The sequence below is a fragment of the Haemorhous mexicanus genome, chromosome 15 (assembly GCF_027477595.1).
Source record: "Haemorhous mexicanus isolate bHaeMex1 chromosome 15, bHaeMex1.pri, whole genome shotgun sequence".
NCBI classification, from domain to species: domain Eukaryota; kingdom Metazoa; phylum Chordata; class Aves; order Passeriformes; family Fringillidae; genus Haemorhous; species Haemorhous mexicanus.
Window position 1 is genome coordinate 3645488 of NC_082355.1, and position 14659 is coordinate 3660146.

The following is a 14659-nucleotide window of genomic DNA, read 5'->3' on the forward strand; positions in this document are numbered from 1 at the left end:
CGGGCTGACTGGGGCGCAGCCCCGTCCCCGGTAATGCCCGGGAGGGAAGCTGCCGTCTCCATCACCAGGTAGGAGGGGGACTGGGCTCTGTGTGGCTGTCACCCCCACGCACGGGACCTACGCTAAGGTTTGGGATCCCCTGACTCTGCCGGTGCCGGTTGTGTGTCCTGCTGTGCCCGAGTGCAGCGGGGAGTGCCGGGATGCTCGTCCCTGGGGCACAGGGCGCGTTGATGCTTTGGGGGTACCGGGGGGAGCTGAGGGACCATGGGGGGCTCCCGGGGCGGGCCGTTTTGGTGACAGCGATGACACCGGGGGACATGCGGTGTGCCAGGACCCCCCCTCCCCGCGCGGAGCCGGCTCTCCCTCGCCTCCCCACTGCTGCTGGGGGTGCCGGGGCGGGCGGCAGCCGGGGGGAGCGGCCCGGGGCACGGTACCGCCCCCGCCGCCACCGCCCTACGCATGCTCGCCGCCGCTGCCGCCGCCGCGCCGAGCCGAGCCGAGCGGGACGGGGCCGGACGGGACGGGACAGGACGGGACCGGGCGGGAGGATCCGCCCCAGGTACCGGCGGCCCCGGGGCGCACGTGGCGGGACCGGGCCGGGCGTTGCCGTCGCTCGCCCCGTACCGGCACCCCCGGGGGGGGGGGGAGTGTTTGGGGGTGGTATGCAGCCCCGGGACGGGCGGCGGGGGCGGGTCGGCCTCCCCCGGCCGGGGCTGCCGCGGGGCCGGCTTTGTCCGGGGCTCGGCCGGGGAAGAGGGGCCGGGGCGTGCACACGCGTGTCCGTGCGTGCGGGTGTGCCCGTGGCCATGTGCTGGCGTGTGCGTGCCCGTGCGTGTGCACACGCGTGTGCCGGGGCTCGCAGCTCCTTCGCGGTGCATCGGTACCGGGCACGGTACTGATCCCGCGGGATCGGGATGCTGTCGGGGCAGGTCGGGGTGCCGGGCGGCGTGGCCCTCCGGGGATCGGGGTGCTCCGTGGGAACCTACAGACGGGGCGAGGATCATCGCCTCCGGGCTCAGCCCTGCTGGGGGACGTCGGTGACTGCCTGGTCCCCGCTCCTGTCGCCTCCCTTTGGGGGAACTCGCTCGGCTCCAGCTGCGTCCGCTCGGCTCTGCCTTTTTTGGACCCACGAGTGGCCGTGTCCGGAGGCATGGAGTGCCCCAGGCCTGCGGGACGCATGTGTTCCCAGCTCTTCAGGGACTCCCTGGCATTGCCAGAGCCCCGGAATGTTTGGGGCTTCCTACCGTGCTTCTGCCCTATGGGGCTGGGAAGGGTTTGGGGACAGCCAGGTGACTCTGGACCGTGTTCCCCTCAGGTGGAGAGGGAAGGGCTTAGGCTGCCCTGTGCTCCTGCCCTTCTCTGCAGCCTCTCTTGGACCCCAGGCCCAGCTTGCTCTCACACCTCACTGTGCCCTGCTTCCCACTGACAGGAGGGGGCTGTTGAGCCCCCCGGTTCTCAGCCTGGTGCCCAGGACCATTCTCCAGCTAACACTCTCTCTGCAGGAGTGCCTGCACCGCGTCTCCCGCTCCACCAGCCCCAGCAGCGCCTGGATCCCGCTCCCGGTCCTGCTGCACTGGGAGAAGGCTGACTTTTACGGTAGGCAGCCGACACTGCTCCTCCCTCCCCATGTGCCTGGGCACCGTGTGCCACCACACAGGCTGTGCCAGGGACAGCGAGTGCTCCAGGTGGCCACCCAGCCCGTTGTCAGGGGTGGCATGGAGAAAAACAGTTCCGCAGCTGAGGTCTAATGGGGGTCTGTGTGCTGCTCGCTCCTCACTGCCCCATCCTCTCTCTTGCAGACCCGTGGCGGGAGTAGCATGGGAGAAGCCTTCCCTGGGCATGGGCAGCGCTAAGGAGCCCGAGGGGCTGCAGGTGCTGAGCTGCCAGGCTGGGGCTGAGGACGCCTGCGAGCCCAGTGCCAGCTCCCCTGGCTGCCCCGTGGCAGGCGAGTGCCTGCCCGGCTCTGGCTGTGCTGCGGGAGCCCGTGCCATGAGGACCTGCTGTGTGGCTGAGGCAGAGTCTCAGGGCACCAAGGCCAACTCAGTGGCAGAGAAGAAGGTGCCATCACCAGCAGGACCAGCTCCTGGCACACTTCTCCAGGACACCAGCACAGAGCAGAGTGTGGCAGCAGCAAAAGGGAGCTGCGGAGGACCAAGTGGTGCTGCCTCTGCCTGTGGTCCCACAGGAATGGGGGTCCCCAACACCCAGAAGGAGGATGCAGCAGCCCCCACTTCCCCTGTTTCTGATCCCTGCCTCCAGGCAACCAGCAAGGACATGGGGAACATGCCAGCTCTTGCCAAACATGTGGCATTCATGGAGTCCTCTGCAAGCACTGGGACAGCTGAACTTCCAAGCCAGGAGCAACCCCAGGACAGCAAAGGGACATCCCTGGGTGCTGCTCCCCAGACAAAGAGCAGTGAGGCTCCCAAGCACCCCCAGGGATGCAAAGCAGACTCCCCCAGCACCAGCACTGTGGGGATTGGGGGTCAAAGTGAGGCAGGACCAAGCTCCACTGCTCTGGGCCAGGGCAAAGCTGAGGGGAGCTCAGTCCGGGATGTGGGTGCTGGGAGCAGCCAGCAGCCCCAAACAGCCAAGCAGCTCTGTGAATCCTACTCCTTTGAAGTGACCCCACCCCAGGACACTGGGACACAAGACATGGGGACGCAAGTGGACAACCGTGTGTCCTTGGTGTCGGTGGCCTTAAGCCCCATGAGTCCCCCATGTGGGGCTGCTGCCTTCACCTTCCCCAAGAGAGAGGCAGCCTCTGCAACCCCACGCCTCGAGCCCTCCAAGAAGGATGCGGAGATGCAGGTGTCCATGCCTGTGGAGACCCGCTCAGTGGCCACGGGGCCGATGACGCCGGTGGCCAAGTCCCCGCAGACCTCGTACCCTGAGGTGCAGGTGAAGGGGACGGTGCCGGAGGTGGTGGAGGAGGAGCCTCCGGAGCCCATCCGGGAGGTGAGCTGGGATGAGAAGGGGATGACGTGGGAGGTATATGGGGCCTCCATGGAGGTGGAGGTCCTGGGTATGGCCATCCAAAAGCACCTGGAGAAGCAGATTGAGGAACACGGGCGGCAGGGGGTGGTGACCCCGCAAGCCACCCGCACTGGCTCCGTCAAGGGCGGGCCCCGCAAGGGCGAGGCCAAGAGGCAGCCCAGTGTCTTTCGGGCTCTGCTGCAGAGTGTCCGGCGGCCCCGGTGCTGCTCCCGTGCCGGCCCTGCCATGGAGTGAGCTGCTGCCTATGCTGGCAGGGTGGGGGTGCCTCGGGGCTTCTCCGCAGAAAGTGGGGATGGGTCACTGCCCTGGCATCCTGAGACACCCGGTGCCAGTGTGCAGGGCTGTGGTGGTGATGGAGCACTGCACACTGGGACAAGGTATCTCCTTTGCTGGGGTCCTCCCTGTCAGCCTGGGGTTCCCCCATGAGTGTAGCCCCATGGAGGTGCCCTGGGACATGAGACTGGTGCCCTGTCTTTGTGCTTGGTGGCTTTTTTCAGCACGAGGAAGCACGTGGCTCCTTCCAGATGAAGGCAGCTGCTCCTGTGTGTCTCCTGCCCGTGGCACGGGTCTGAAGATGGCTCAGTGTGCGTGCTGCTGGCTGCCCTGAGCTCTGGCACCCCGAGCAGCAGCATCACTTCCCATGCTGGCGAGACACTGGTGCGTCGCCCTGCCATTGCTTTGCCTGTCCAGGGCTTGGCCGCACTCCAGCAAGCCCGTGGCTGTGCATCAGTGGGTCCCCACAGCCACCCATGGCAAGCACCAATCCCCCAACTTCCCTGTTCTCTCTGCTCCACTGCCATGTTGTGGGTGCCCTGGAGCTGGGAGGATGTGGCTACACAGAGCACCTGGACAGATCTCAAATGAGAGAGAGACAGGGGCCAACCATGTGTGTGATGGAGAGCTGCTCATCCCTATCACCATGGCTGGAGGTGCTTGGGGAGTCTGTCCCCATGGCCCCCAGCTCCACCTGCCTGGAAGCAGCACATCCTTGCCACGGCTGGTGGTGGACATGAGGCCTGCCCTGCTTCCGGGCCTGTCCAGCTGCCCCAGTGGTGCTGGGAAGGCCCCATGTGCTGGGGACGTGGGCATGTGTCCTGCTGGGCTTGCTGGCTTCTCCTCTCCGATGGCAGCTGGGGACACGACGACTGCAAAACGCTGCCACTTTTTACAGCCGGGGTTTTACAGGGTGGGGGGGAGGGGAGCTTTTATTGAACTGTGTTTGCATTTTTGGAGCTTTTTAAGAGACACTTTGAGCCATGAGCGTCCTGCCTGCCTGGAGCCACCTCCCCTGCGGTGGCCTGTGGGGCTGAGACCATCTTTTCAAACACTTTTCCTATGTTGCCTGTGCTCTGCTAGGCTGAAGAGCATTGGGAGTGAAGGGTCAGTCTGCAGGGGGGTGAATATCCCTGTGGTCAGGCTAACATCCCTGTGGCTGGCAGCACCTCACGGTCCTGCCAAGGTGTGGATCTTGGCCCCCCAGCCTGGCCCCATACAGAGGACCAGCCCCACAGTGCCACAGCAAGGGGGGTCCAGGCCATGTCCAGCATCTGATGGGCAGGAGGCTGCAGACAAGGGGTGCTTGGAGAGCTGCACCATCCCCTCTGGGCAGAAGTGCAGGAGGGCTCAAGGTGCCAGAGTCACCTCTGCAGCTGTTTTCCCTTATTAAGGTAAACTCTTGCCAACCTAAACCCACTGTACATCCTGGGCTTGTTTTGTTCCTGTGGGGCTGCAAAGGGCTTGCTGAAGTGCCAGCTGGCAGCCAGGGCTGTGGCAAGTGCCCACTCAGTGCCGTGGAACTCGCTGGGACCTGGCTCTGCTCAGTGCCTTGGGCTGTGGGACCGGTGCCGCGGCCATGCCAGGGAGACCAGGAGCCCTGGGGCATCCCCTTGCCACCCTGCCCCAAGCTGTGCTCACCTCCAGCCCTGCACTGCCAAACTGTGGCACACCAGCACTGCAGCTTCATCACCTATTTTCTTTCTCTTCATTTCTTTTGGGGGTGGGGCGGGGGGAGGAAGGGCGGGAGGATCAGTCTGTCAGTGTGGATGTTGGGTAATAAAACCTTGCACAAACCTCTTTGGGGGCTGCCTGCACCTCCCTCCCCCGGGGCAGAGAGGGTCCTGGGGACAAGAAGCCCAGCTGAGCCCAACAGTGGCACCTCCCCTCTGGCACCAGCTGGCCCAAAACCAGCACTTCATGCTGGGAGAGATGACTCCAAGATGACTGAGCCCCCCAGGCAGATGGGCTGATGACCACAGGACACTGTAACCCCCGTGGAACAGTTTTATTGCTAGACACTGAACATATCAACACTGAAGCTGCTGCCTGAGTCCTGCTCTGGCCCTGCTGCACCCTGTGAGCCCACTCACAAGTCCGTGGTGGTGAAGGTGGTGTTGAGGTATGCTGTTTTGGTGGGCTCCTTCAGGTTCAGGGCAGCCACCAGCACCTCCTTGTCAGTGGGGTCTGTTGGCCGCATTTTGACCTGCTGCAGGAGGAGAGTGTGGTCAGAAGGGATGGGGACAGAGATGTAAGGCAGGGACAACTGTCCTTCCTTTCTCCTCTGTTGAGGGGTGCAGAGTAAAGGACACAAAGAGTCCATGAGGTGCTGGGGACCACAGCAGAGAGAAGAAGGTGCAGAGTGCTCTGTCAGGACTCCCAGCTGCCAAGCACTGGCAGCTCTTTGCACACTTACCTCGACCTCAAAGTCATCTGCTGGTGCATTTACTGTATTTTCATCCAGGGAATTCATGCTGTGGAGAATGGAGGGTGGGAGGTAAAGAAGGACCCAGGCACTGGAGAAGTGAGGTATGAGGTTACAGCCTGTGGCCTTTGGAACCTGCCCACAGAGCTCACCTGGTCACAGAGATGGAGTCCTCGTGGAAACCCAGGTCGTGGGAGGGATCCAGCGGGTGGTTCAGCATGGGGTTGGCCCTGGTCAGGGATGGGTGGCAGGTAAGTGCTGCCCCTTGGGGCACTGCAGCCCCTGAATGTGGGGACAAGCCTGGTCTCTCCCCACCTGCTGCAGGGAGTCCCTCACTCACCCCTCAGCGTTGTACTGGTTGGTCCCAGGGATGCCGGCTCCCTGCTGTACTGTTGCAGGGTTGAATGTTGTGGCCACCTTCAGAGCCTTCATGGCATTCAACTTCCTCTTGTAGCTGCAAAGCCCAGGGATGGGGAGGATGAGAGGGGCAGGGAGGAGCTGGGCTGTGGGATGGGGTGGGCAGAAGCGGGTTGGAGGACGGGGATGGGTCTGGGGGTGCTGGTGAGGAAGGGGTAGTGGAGGGTGGTAGGAGGGGGTGCAGGCAGTGAAGTACCTCCTGGTGGTGAGTACCAAGACCAGGGTCATGATGAGTATGAAGATGAGCAGGAATGCTGCCAATCCTGCGATAATGCCAATCAGCTCCACCTCCCTGGTGGGCTTTGTCACCTCCCCGGGGCCCTGGCACAGAGCAGGGGTGAAGACACAGTTCCAGCCAGGGGAACCCCTTGGCGAGCCCCAAAGGGGTTGCTGCCCTCTCCCCCTGCCCTTTGCCTGGCTATACTCACAATGACAGCCAGGCCCAGTTTCACCAGCTCAGCCAAGCCCACTGGATCGGACTGTATGAGTCTGCCAAGGGAAGCAGAGGTGTGAGCAGCTGGGCTGGTTCCAGCACGTGGCAGTGCTCATGCACAACCCCAGCACTCACATGCTCAGGTCATTGACATCCAGGGCTGTGCCATTGCTGTACACGAAGTAGGCCTCCATCACTGACTTGGCATCCACGCTGCAGAATCACAGAGATGGGGGGAGTGTGGTGCTGGGGTGCCGGGCATGGTGCCCTGCCCCAGGGTGACCCCCCTGATGCCCCCACCATGTCCCCTTCCCCACCACCACTCACTGGGTGTCACGGGTGTCCTCCACGCTTCGGATGGCCACCACGTAGACTGCTGCCTTGGTCACTGTGGTCAGGGCCCTAAGAGCAAGAGAGAGGGCGGCAAGCTGGGCTGGACATCCTGCTGTTCTGGTCATGGGCACAGGAAGCAGACTGACCCCCTGAAGCCCCCTCCTCTGGTGAGGACCTGCCTGGCCCACCCTGTTCACAGTCCATGAAGCTGAGAGACACAGTTGGTGGGTCCATCCGTGCACCCCCAGCCCCGGCCCAGCACCCCTTACAATTTAATATTTTCGGAGTTACTCTGGACTTCTTCCACAGTTGTCACGAACAGGAGCCGAATGCGGTAGCTCTGATCCACCGTGAAGATCTGTGTGTGGGAACCAGGGGTGAGCAGAGCTGGGCTGGGTGGGTGGTGTCCTGGGACAGAGGTTGGGGGTGACACTCACACTCAGCTCGGTCTGTGCTCTGTGCACCGGTTCCTCACCATCCTCAGCCTCCACCGTCACCTTGTACTGCCCCTTCAGAGATTCATCAAGGTTGCTGGCAACTCTGTGAGGACAGGGACACCAGTGATCCCACTGCACTGCACAGCATGTCCCCTGCCATCCCTCAAGCTCCATCCTACCTCCATGCCTAGGACTCCAGAAAGGCTTTGTCCCCTTTCCAGCCTGTACAGACCCTGCAGCAGGCAGGAGCTGAGCTGCATCCCTCTCACCCCACCCCAGCCCAGCCCCACAGCCTCACCGGATACTCCCGATGTAGACGCCCTTGTCAGGAGTTGTGGAAATCCCAAAGAGGTTCTCGAAGGGCCGGCTGACCCCGCTGTCCTCCACAAGCACCACACTGACGATGGAGAAGGTGATGATTCCTCCCAGCCCTGAGTCAGCATCTGTGGCCTGCAGGGATAGAGCATGGCAGGAGCATGGGTGAGAATGGCTCCTGCCTGCCCACGGTGGGGACAAGTGAACAAGGCTCCATGGACTGACAGATACAGGTAGGCAGCTCCTCACCTTCACAGTAGCCACTTGCAGTTCCACAGGAGAGATTTCGGGGACAACCACTGCCAGGAACAGACAGATGGATGGTGCAGTCATGCTGGTGAGCAGCCAGACTTGCTGCAGACCCCACACCCACACAGCCCCAGGGTTCCAAGCACCCACTGCTGCCCCTTGGCCCCACAGCCTTCATGGAAAGCACTGAGTAACCCCAGCCTGGCCCCTGCACTGCTCAGCCCTGCCCCATGCTTGGGGAAGATCCTCACTGCTGGTGAATGTGGCAGGGCATGTGTGGGTGCAGTGAGGAGCCCACGTGATATGCCAACCCCAACTGCTCACCAAAAGTCTCTGAGATGGCCTCAAAGACCGGTGCGTTGTCATTCACATCAGTAATGATGATCCTCAGGGTTTCTGCAAATGTCCCAAAAGCAGAGCTCTGATCACCAACAGTGCAGTGCTGCAGCACCATCCTCTGCTTCCTGTGGGAGCTCTGTCCTCCCAAAAGGCTCAGGTCAAAAGAACTGGGGACACCCTCCCTCTGTAGCCAAACCACGCAGCTCACAGCTTCTTGTGGAAGGTGGGAGAGGCAGTCCCAGCACCTGCCATGCCCAGTGGTGGGGAAGGAGGGGGCAGTGGGGCCGTACCGTTCTGGCTGTAACGGTTTCCTTTCTCAGTGTAGAGGTCCTCCACCCTCAGCGTGAGCAGGACCCTGTCACACACCTCGTAGTCGATGTCTGAGCTGTTCACCAGCACTGAGCCATTGGGTGCCAGCACAAACCAGTCCCAGCACACGTCCCCAGCACTGCTGTCCCCCTTGAAGCAGGCGACCGCCAGCTCCTCAAAGACCAGCGAGTGGTTGGTGTCAGGGTCGAAGGCATTCAGAGTGCAGATCAGGCCCTGCTGTGTCCCGTTCTCAGCCACCGACACATCCTGCAGCGAGTCTGGCAGGATGGTAGGGGACTCATCATTGACATCTAGGATGTGGACTGTCACTGAGACGTTGGCCTTGTCCCCTGCATTGTCTGCAGCCGTGTTCTCTGCTAGCACTGTCAGGGTGAAGAACTTCTGCTGCAGTGTGTCGTAGTCCAGGGACATCTCAGAGTCTACGAACAGCTGCCCACTGTAGTTCCCTGGCCCCAGGCGGGTTGAGCGGATTAAGAAGTTGCTGGAGCCACTGCCTCTTTCAAGTCGGAATGAAATGCGGGAATTGATCTCCGTCCGGTCGGCATCTGTGGCATTCACATCACCCACAAAGGACCCTGCAGGTGGAGACAGACACTGAGTGGGCAGTGGGCACTGACTCAGGGCCATTGCGGGTCCCACAAACCTGGCCATGCAACTTCTACCTGGAGAGTCTTCAAAGACTGAGAACTCATAGGACTGGTTGAGGAACACGGGAATGTTGTCATTCAGGTCCTGCAGAAGACAAAGCCCATGGCTGTAGCCCTTCCAGGAAACAGGATTCCCCACAGCCAGCTGGGGACAGGAGTGTGGGCACCTGTCTGCCCACAGGCAGGAGCTACACAAGCCCTCTCCTGCCTCCCTGCATCAACTATTCACTCTGCCCCCACAGAAAGCCTGGAGACATGGCACCTCTGCCACAGCCAAGGATTACACAGCCCCACCCTGCCCATCCGTCCCAGTTCCAAACCCCAGCCTGCCCCAGCATGTCCCTGCTTGTGCCCAGGGCTCACCCCCACGGTGATGGTGACGTTCACCGTGGTGTTCAGTGGTGGCTCGCCGTGGTCATACACCATCACTGTCACCACCATCTGTCCATGCTCATCTTCCAAGGCTTCGCGGTCCAGTGGCTCCGTGCTGTGCATCTCACCTGTGTCTGCATTGATGGTAAAGTTGTTGCTGAACAGTCCTGGCAGGATCATGAAGCCCAATTTGCTGTTGAGGCTGTCAGGCATGTCATTGTCGATGGCCTGAAAAGGTCAGCGTTTGGAACAGGGCTGTCGGGCACCTCGGGCACCTCGGGGACAGTCCCTCCCCTCTGACAGCCCTGTCAACCCCCTCACTTCTGCTGGCTCATACCTGGATCTGTGTACTAACATTCTGCCCCTCTTCCACCGAGATGAAGTAGGAGCCAATGACAACGGGCACCATGTCATTGGCATCCAGCACGGTGATCTCCAGCACCGTGGTGCCCACCAGGCCGCCCCCATCCTTGGCCTGGAGGTTGGCGTAGTAGATGGAGCGAGTCTCCCGGTCCAGCAAGCTCCCGTTGTGCACCAGCAGTGCCCCGGTTGTGGCGTTCACCGTGAAGACATTACGGCTGTGGCATACACAGAGCCTTCAGTGGAGCCACTCTCCAGGATGATGCCCTGGTCGTGGCTGGCTGTGCCCTTACGTACATGTTCTCTGGGAACAGCTGGTAGGTGATCTGGCCCAGGACACCACTGTCTGGATCATAGGCCTGAAAGACAGAAGGAACCATCTGGTCAATCTGTTTCAGCCCTCAGAGCAGTGATGAGTCTGGGGCAGTGGCTGGTGGCAGTGAGCACCCCAAAAATGTAGTGCTGATAGGAAAGGGGTCCCACCCTTGAGTACTTCCTGTGTGTATGAAGAGATCAGTGCCCTCAGCACAATCTGTACTAGAAGTGCTAGGTGTGCCTAGTGCCCTTCTTGGGGATATTAGGTGTGCCCACTCCCTGCTCAGTGCCTGACCGTGATGTTTGGGGAGATGACGGTGCCATCCGGGCTGTTCTCCATCACAGACAGGTTGTAGGTGCTCTGGGGGAACTCAGGGATGTGGTCATTGCTGTCGATGAGGTCAATGGTCACGGTGGCTGTGGAGCAGCAGTCTGTAGGGTTCCCCGTGTCATTAGCAACGATCTGCAGGATTGAAAAGGGACTGTGTCTCACATGAGCCCCCAAACATTAGAGAGACCTGTCACACTCCAGCCCAGCTCCCCTGCACCAAACAAACTGCCAGGGCAGAGCCCTGTTCTGCTTTACTCCTGAGCTTGCAAGGGAAGAGCCGTGTCCCCACTGTGCCCCAATGCAGGCAGGGAGCAGGAACTGCCTCCACAGAGCAAGCCAGCCCTACAAGTCACACCTGCACCACCATGACATGGCTTATCTCGTAGTCCACCAAGGATGAGTTTTGCACCAGGATCTGGACTTCCCCTGCGCCTGCAATCATTGTGGGGAACACAGTGAAGGCGTTGGCATTTGGACCTTGCAGGCTCAGCTCAAAGTTGCTGTTGATGCCCTGTCAGGGAGGGACAAGAGCCAGAGTGAGTGGTGCAGCAAGGACAGGCACCGGCACCACAACCCAGCACCATGGACAGGCTCCTACCTTATCTGGGTCATAGGCAACGATGTTGAGGTTGGACACAGGCAGTCTGGTGGAGGAGTGCTCTATGATGTTGCCTGTGAAGTTGTTCTGAGCACTGGCGGAGAAGTTGCAGCTGGACAGGGAGCAGTTGTAGAACTGGGGCTTGTTGTCATTGACATCAGTCACCAGGATTGTCACCAGGGTGCTGGTCTGGGCCTTCTTGCCATAGATATCTGGGTGCTCTTCACGTGCCTGGGGAGGAGGAGAGAGCAGGTTGGAGGGGCCCAGGGAGAGGAAGAGGATGGGGTTCCCCTTGCTATCTCCTACGCACCGTGACGTTCAGCAGCACTTCATCACTTGGCAGCTGCTCACGGTCCAGGGGCTCACTCACAGTGATGGTGCCCGTTGTATTGTTGATAACAAAAGGAACATTGGCATCTAGGACAAGGGGACAGCAGGAACCAGTGGTAGCCACTGGGAAAGACAGGCCCTCTCTCTGCCAGCAGGTCAGACTGGCAGAGCCTGGGTGCCCAGAACCAGTTTCCAGGATACCCCTTGCTGCCTGACCACCCCTCCTGCTCATCCCACTGTGTACTCCCCTGCCTGACCCATTCTGCCCCATCACTCACTGGTGATGATGTAGGAGATGTTATCATTCACCCCTGTGTCTTGGTCCACGGCAGTGACAGTCAGCACAATGGTGCCCTGTGGGGACATGGCCATCAGGGAAGGACCTGTGACATCTCCAGCTGCCCACAGGCCTGGTGGCCCAGACATTTCAGGGCATAAGAGCCCCCTGGGAGGGCCAAGGGCAGGGACATGACACTGGGGCAGGCAGGCTCCTGACCAGGTCACAGTTCTCAGGCACAGAGCCTGAGTAGGGCTCATTGAGGAACCGTGGGTCCAGGTTGGGCACGTCTGTAATGGTCAGGGACAGGTAAGTAGAGCTTTTCTGGATGATCCATTCGTTGTGCAGCCATCCTCCTCCATCCTGAGGAGCAGAGCAGAGCACCTGTCAGTCACACAGCCCTCTTACCTGGCAGCCCTGCACCCCCAGCCTGGATGGTCCCCACCTGCGCGAGGATCTTGATCTGGTAGAAAGTGTTCTTGGCATAGTCCAGGGAACCATTGAGAACCAGACTCCCATTGGTCAGGATGTAGAAGAGCTGGAGGTTGTTCATGTTGTCTGGGATCACCTGAGGAGGGGACATCAGCCTGTGTCACCAAGGCAGGGAGCAGAGATGGGGGCTCTATCCCCATCCTTCTGCCAGGCCTGGCCCATTGGGATCCCAAGCCACCTGGCTCATCCCCGGCCTGAAACTGAAAGCACCTTCCACCCATTGCCCAACACCTCTCTGCATCCCCAGAGATTTGAGCCTGCCCTGGCCATATCACCCAGCACCTCAGCAGTACAGGGGTGGCCCGGGGGTGGGGTTTGACCCACTCCACAGTGCCCTGTGCTCACCTCCTGGATGCTGTAGCTGACTCTGGAGGCGTTCCCAGTGTCGCTGTCGTTGGCAAACACGGTGTAGATGATGCTGTGCACAGTCGTGTTCTGGGCACACAAGGGATGGTGGTGACAGAGCAGGGGGGTGATGCTGGGCCTGGACCCTGCCAGCCCTGCCCTGGCATATTCTGGCCCTGCAGGGCTGCGGGTACTACCCAGTGCCATGGGACACTCAGGGATGAGCTGCTGCCCTCGCTCAGGCTGGGCAGAGGCTGGAACCTCCCCACCCTCCCTCAGCCTCTTGGGAACAGAGGCTACACCCCAGCCCTGGAGCTGCTGGATGGGGGTCAGACCCAGCCCCACGCCCCATCTACACCTTGATCCAGTGTCACGGTGTCCTGGGCTGACAGGTAGCTTGGGCACACCCTGAGTTCATTGCAAGGGCAGAGTCCCAGTCGTCTCAGGGTGACGCAGAGGCTCCCATTGGGAATTGCCCTGGTCACAGAGTGCTCCCAGGTGCTGGCTGCACCATGGACAACTCCACGCCCAGACACACTGTCACCACACACCCAGGTGTGGGCTCACACTGTTCCCAGCCTGTTTTGTCCCACTGCTGGCACACCCATGCCACAGGAGCCACCCAGCACCCCTGCCCTGCTGCCCATGGGAGCTGGGAGGTCCCAGAAAGGTACCTCGGGGATGACAGCATTATATGGCAGGTGTTGGAACACAGGGGCGTTGTCATTGCGGTCCTCCACAATGATGGTAACTTTTCTGGAAACCTGCCAAGTGTCAGAGAGGGCACAAGGATGTGGTTGTGGGAGATGGTGGCCAGCAGAGCTGGGTGAAGTTCTGGCACCCCATGCCCACCCTGGCTAGCCAGCCAGCATCACCCACCAGCTTCCAACTGCCTTCCCACTGAGCCTTGTCCATGGACTTGTCCATGGGGGCTCCCTTCCCCCTGCAGCCACCCAGCCCTTGCCCCAGCACTCACCTCATTATTCACACCATCCCACACTCTGGCAGTGATGGTGAGCCTGGCCTGGAGCTGAGGGGACACAAGGCAGGACTTGGTCAGGGCCAAGGTGAAGCTCAATCCTTGGATGGCTGAGCCCCAACCTCTGTGTACGGCTGAGCCCCAGCTTCTGTGAGGACAACTTTCCTTCCAGGAGCTGGGTTCTGGGGCCAGGAAATGACCCACAGGCTCTGCCCTCCATCCCCAAACCCCCAGATTCCCACTCAGGCAGGGATATCTGACCCCATCCTCTGCCCTCACCTCACGGTCCAGGGAGTTTCTCAGTGTCACTCTGCCTGATTGGGAGTCAACAGTGAAGTAGAAGGCGTCTGCCCCTTCGATTTGGTAGGTGAGAGGGTCATTGTCTAGGTCATAAGCCTCCAGCTGGAAAGCAAACTGGCCTGGGGGCACAGGCAGTGTCAGAACCCCCCAGTCACTCCTCTGACACCCCAGACCCTTCTTGAGACCGCCCTACTCACCCAGCTGCAGGTCCTCAGGCACGTAGAAGATGGTCGAGTTGAGGATGGGGACTGTGTTTCCTGAAACTAGAGGGAAGAGGAGCTGAGCACCATCACTGTGCTGGGCAGACCCACGTCTGGCAGCACCTCCTCAGCTCCAGCCCAGGCTCCCAGCTGTGGTTTGGGTCTCCATGGCAGGCAGGGGAACCCCCAGCCCTTGTGCCCCTGTGCTCATCCCACATCTCCAGACTGTGCTTCTCTTCCAGCTGCAGCCCCCACGCTTTCCCTGCTGTCCAGCCCCGCCCTGCCCTGGATCTCCAGTAGGGCAGGCAGCAGTTTTGGGGTTGCAGCTTGCCCCAGGGAATGGAGAAAGAGTATTGGGGGTTGAAAGCAGCTCCAACACCTCCCACCCACCCATGCCAGATGCCAAAAGGAGTCCTTACCTGTTGCCAGGAGGAAGGGGAGCAGCACCAAGGAATGCCATGCCATCCTTCCAGGATGCCTGTGGGCAGACACCAGGGAACAAGCACCTGAGAGACTGTGGCCTGCCCCCCAAATCCCTCCTGGAGGGCAGCCACAGCAGCCGCCA

The 14659-nt window shown here is 60.9% G+C and overlaps 2 protein-coding genes across 2 annotated transcripts; one reads left to right on the plus strand and one right to left on the minus strand.

The window, feature by feature from the left end:
- Window positions 1-475: 475 nt before the first annotated feature.
- On the plus strand, window positions 476-4179 carry GPRIN1 (G protein regulated inducer of neurite outgrowth 1). Its single transcript, XM_059860321.1, has 3 exons — window positions 476-559; window positions 1503-1596; window positions 1800-4179. The coding sequence occupies exon 3, from the start codon at window positions 1840-1842 to the stop codon at window positions 3229-3231; it is 1392 nt and encodes a 463-aa protein (XP_059716304.1). The 5' UTR covers window positions 476-559; window positions 1503-1596; window positions 1800-1839; the 3' UTR covers window positions 3232-4179.
- A 1093-nt stretch (window positions 4180-5272) lies between these two features.
- CDHR2 (cadherin related family member 2) lies at window positions 5273-14572 on the minus strand. The gene is made up of 31 exons (XM_059859995.1): window positions 14514-14572; window positions 14092-14157; window positions 13874-14013; window positions 13592-13645; window positions 13290-13379; window positions 12616-12705; window positions 12224-12346; window positions 11998-12141; window positions 11780-11855; window positions 11482-11588; window positions 11172-11402; window positions 10929-11084; window positions 10538-10705; window positions 10225-10286; window positions 9905-10145; window positions 9559-9795; window positions 9211-9280; window positions 8509-9123; window positions 8204-8275; window positions 7880-7929; window positions 7614-7765; window positions 7316-7418; window positions 7148-7236; window positions 6873-6947; window positions 6681-6758; window positions 6541-6601; window positions 6309-6433; window positions 6036-6149; window positions 5848-5925; window positions 5687-5744; window positions 5273-5479 (listed from the first exon to the last, which is right to left on the minus strand). Exons 1-31 carry the CDS (start codon window positions 14557-14559, stop codon window positions 5360-5362), a joined length of 3891 nt encoding a protein of 1296 aa, XP_059715978.1. The 5' UTR covers window positions 14560-14572; the 3' UTR covers window positions 5273-5359.
- Window positions 14573-14659: the final 87 nt, after the last annotated feature.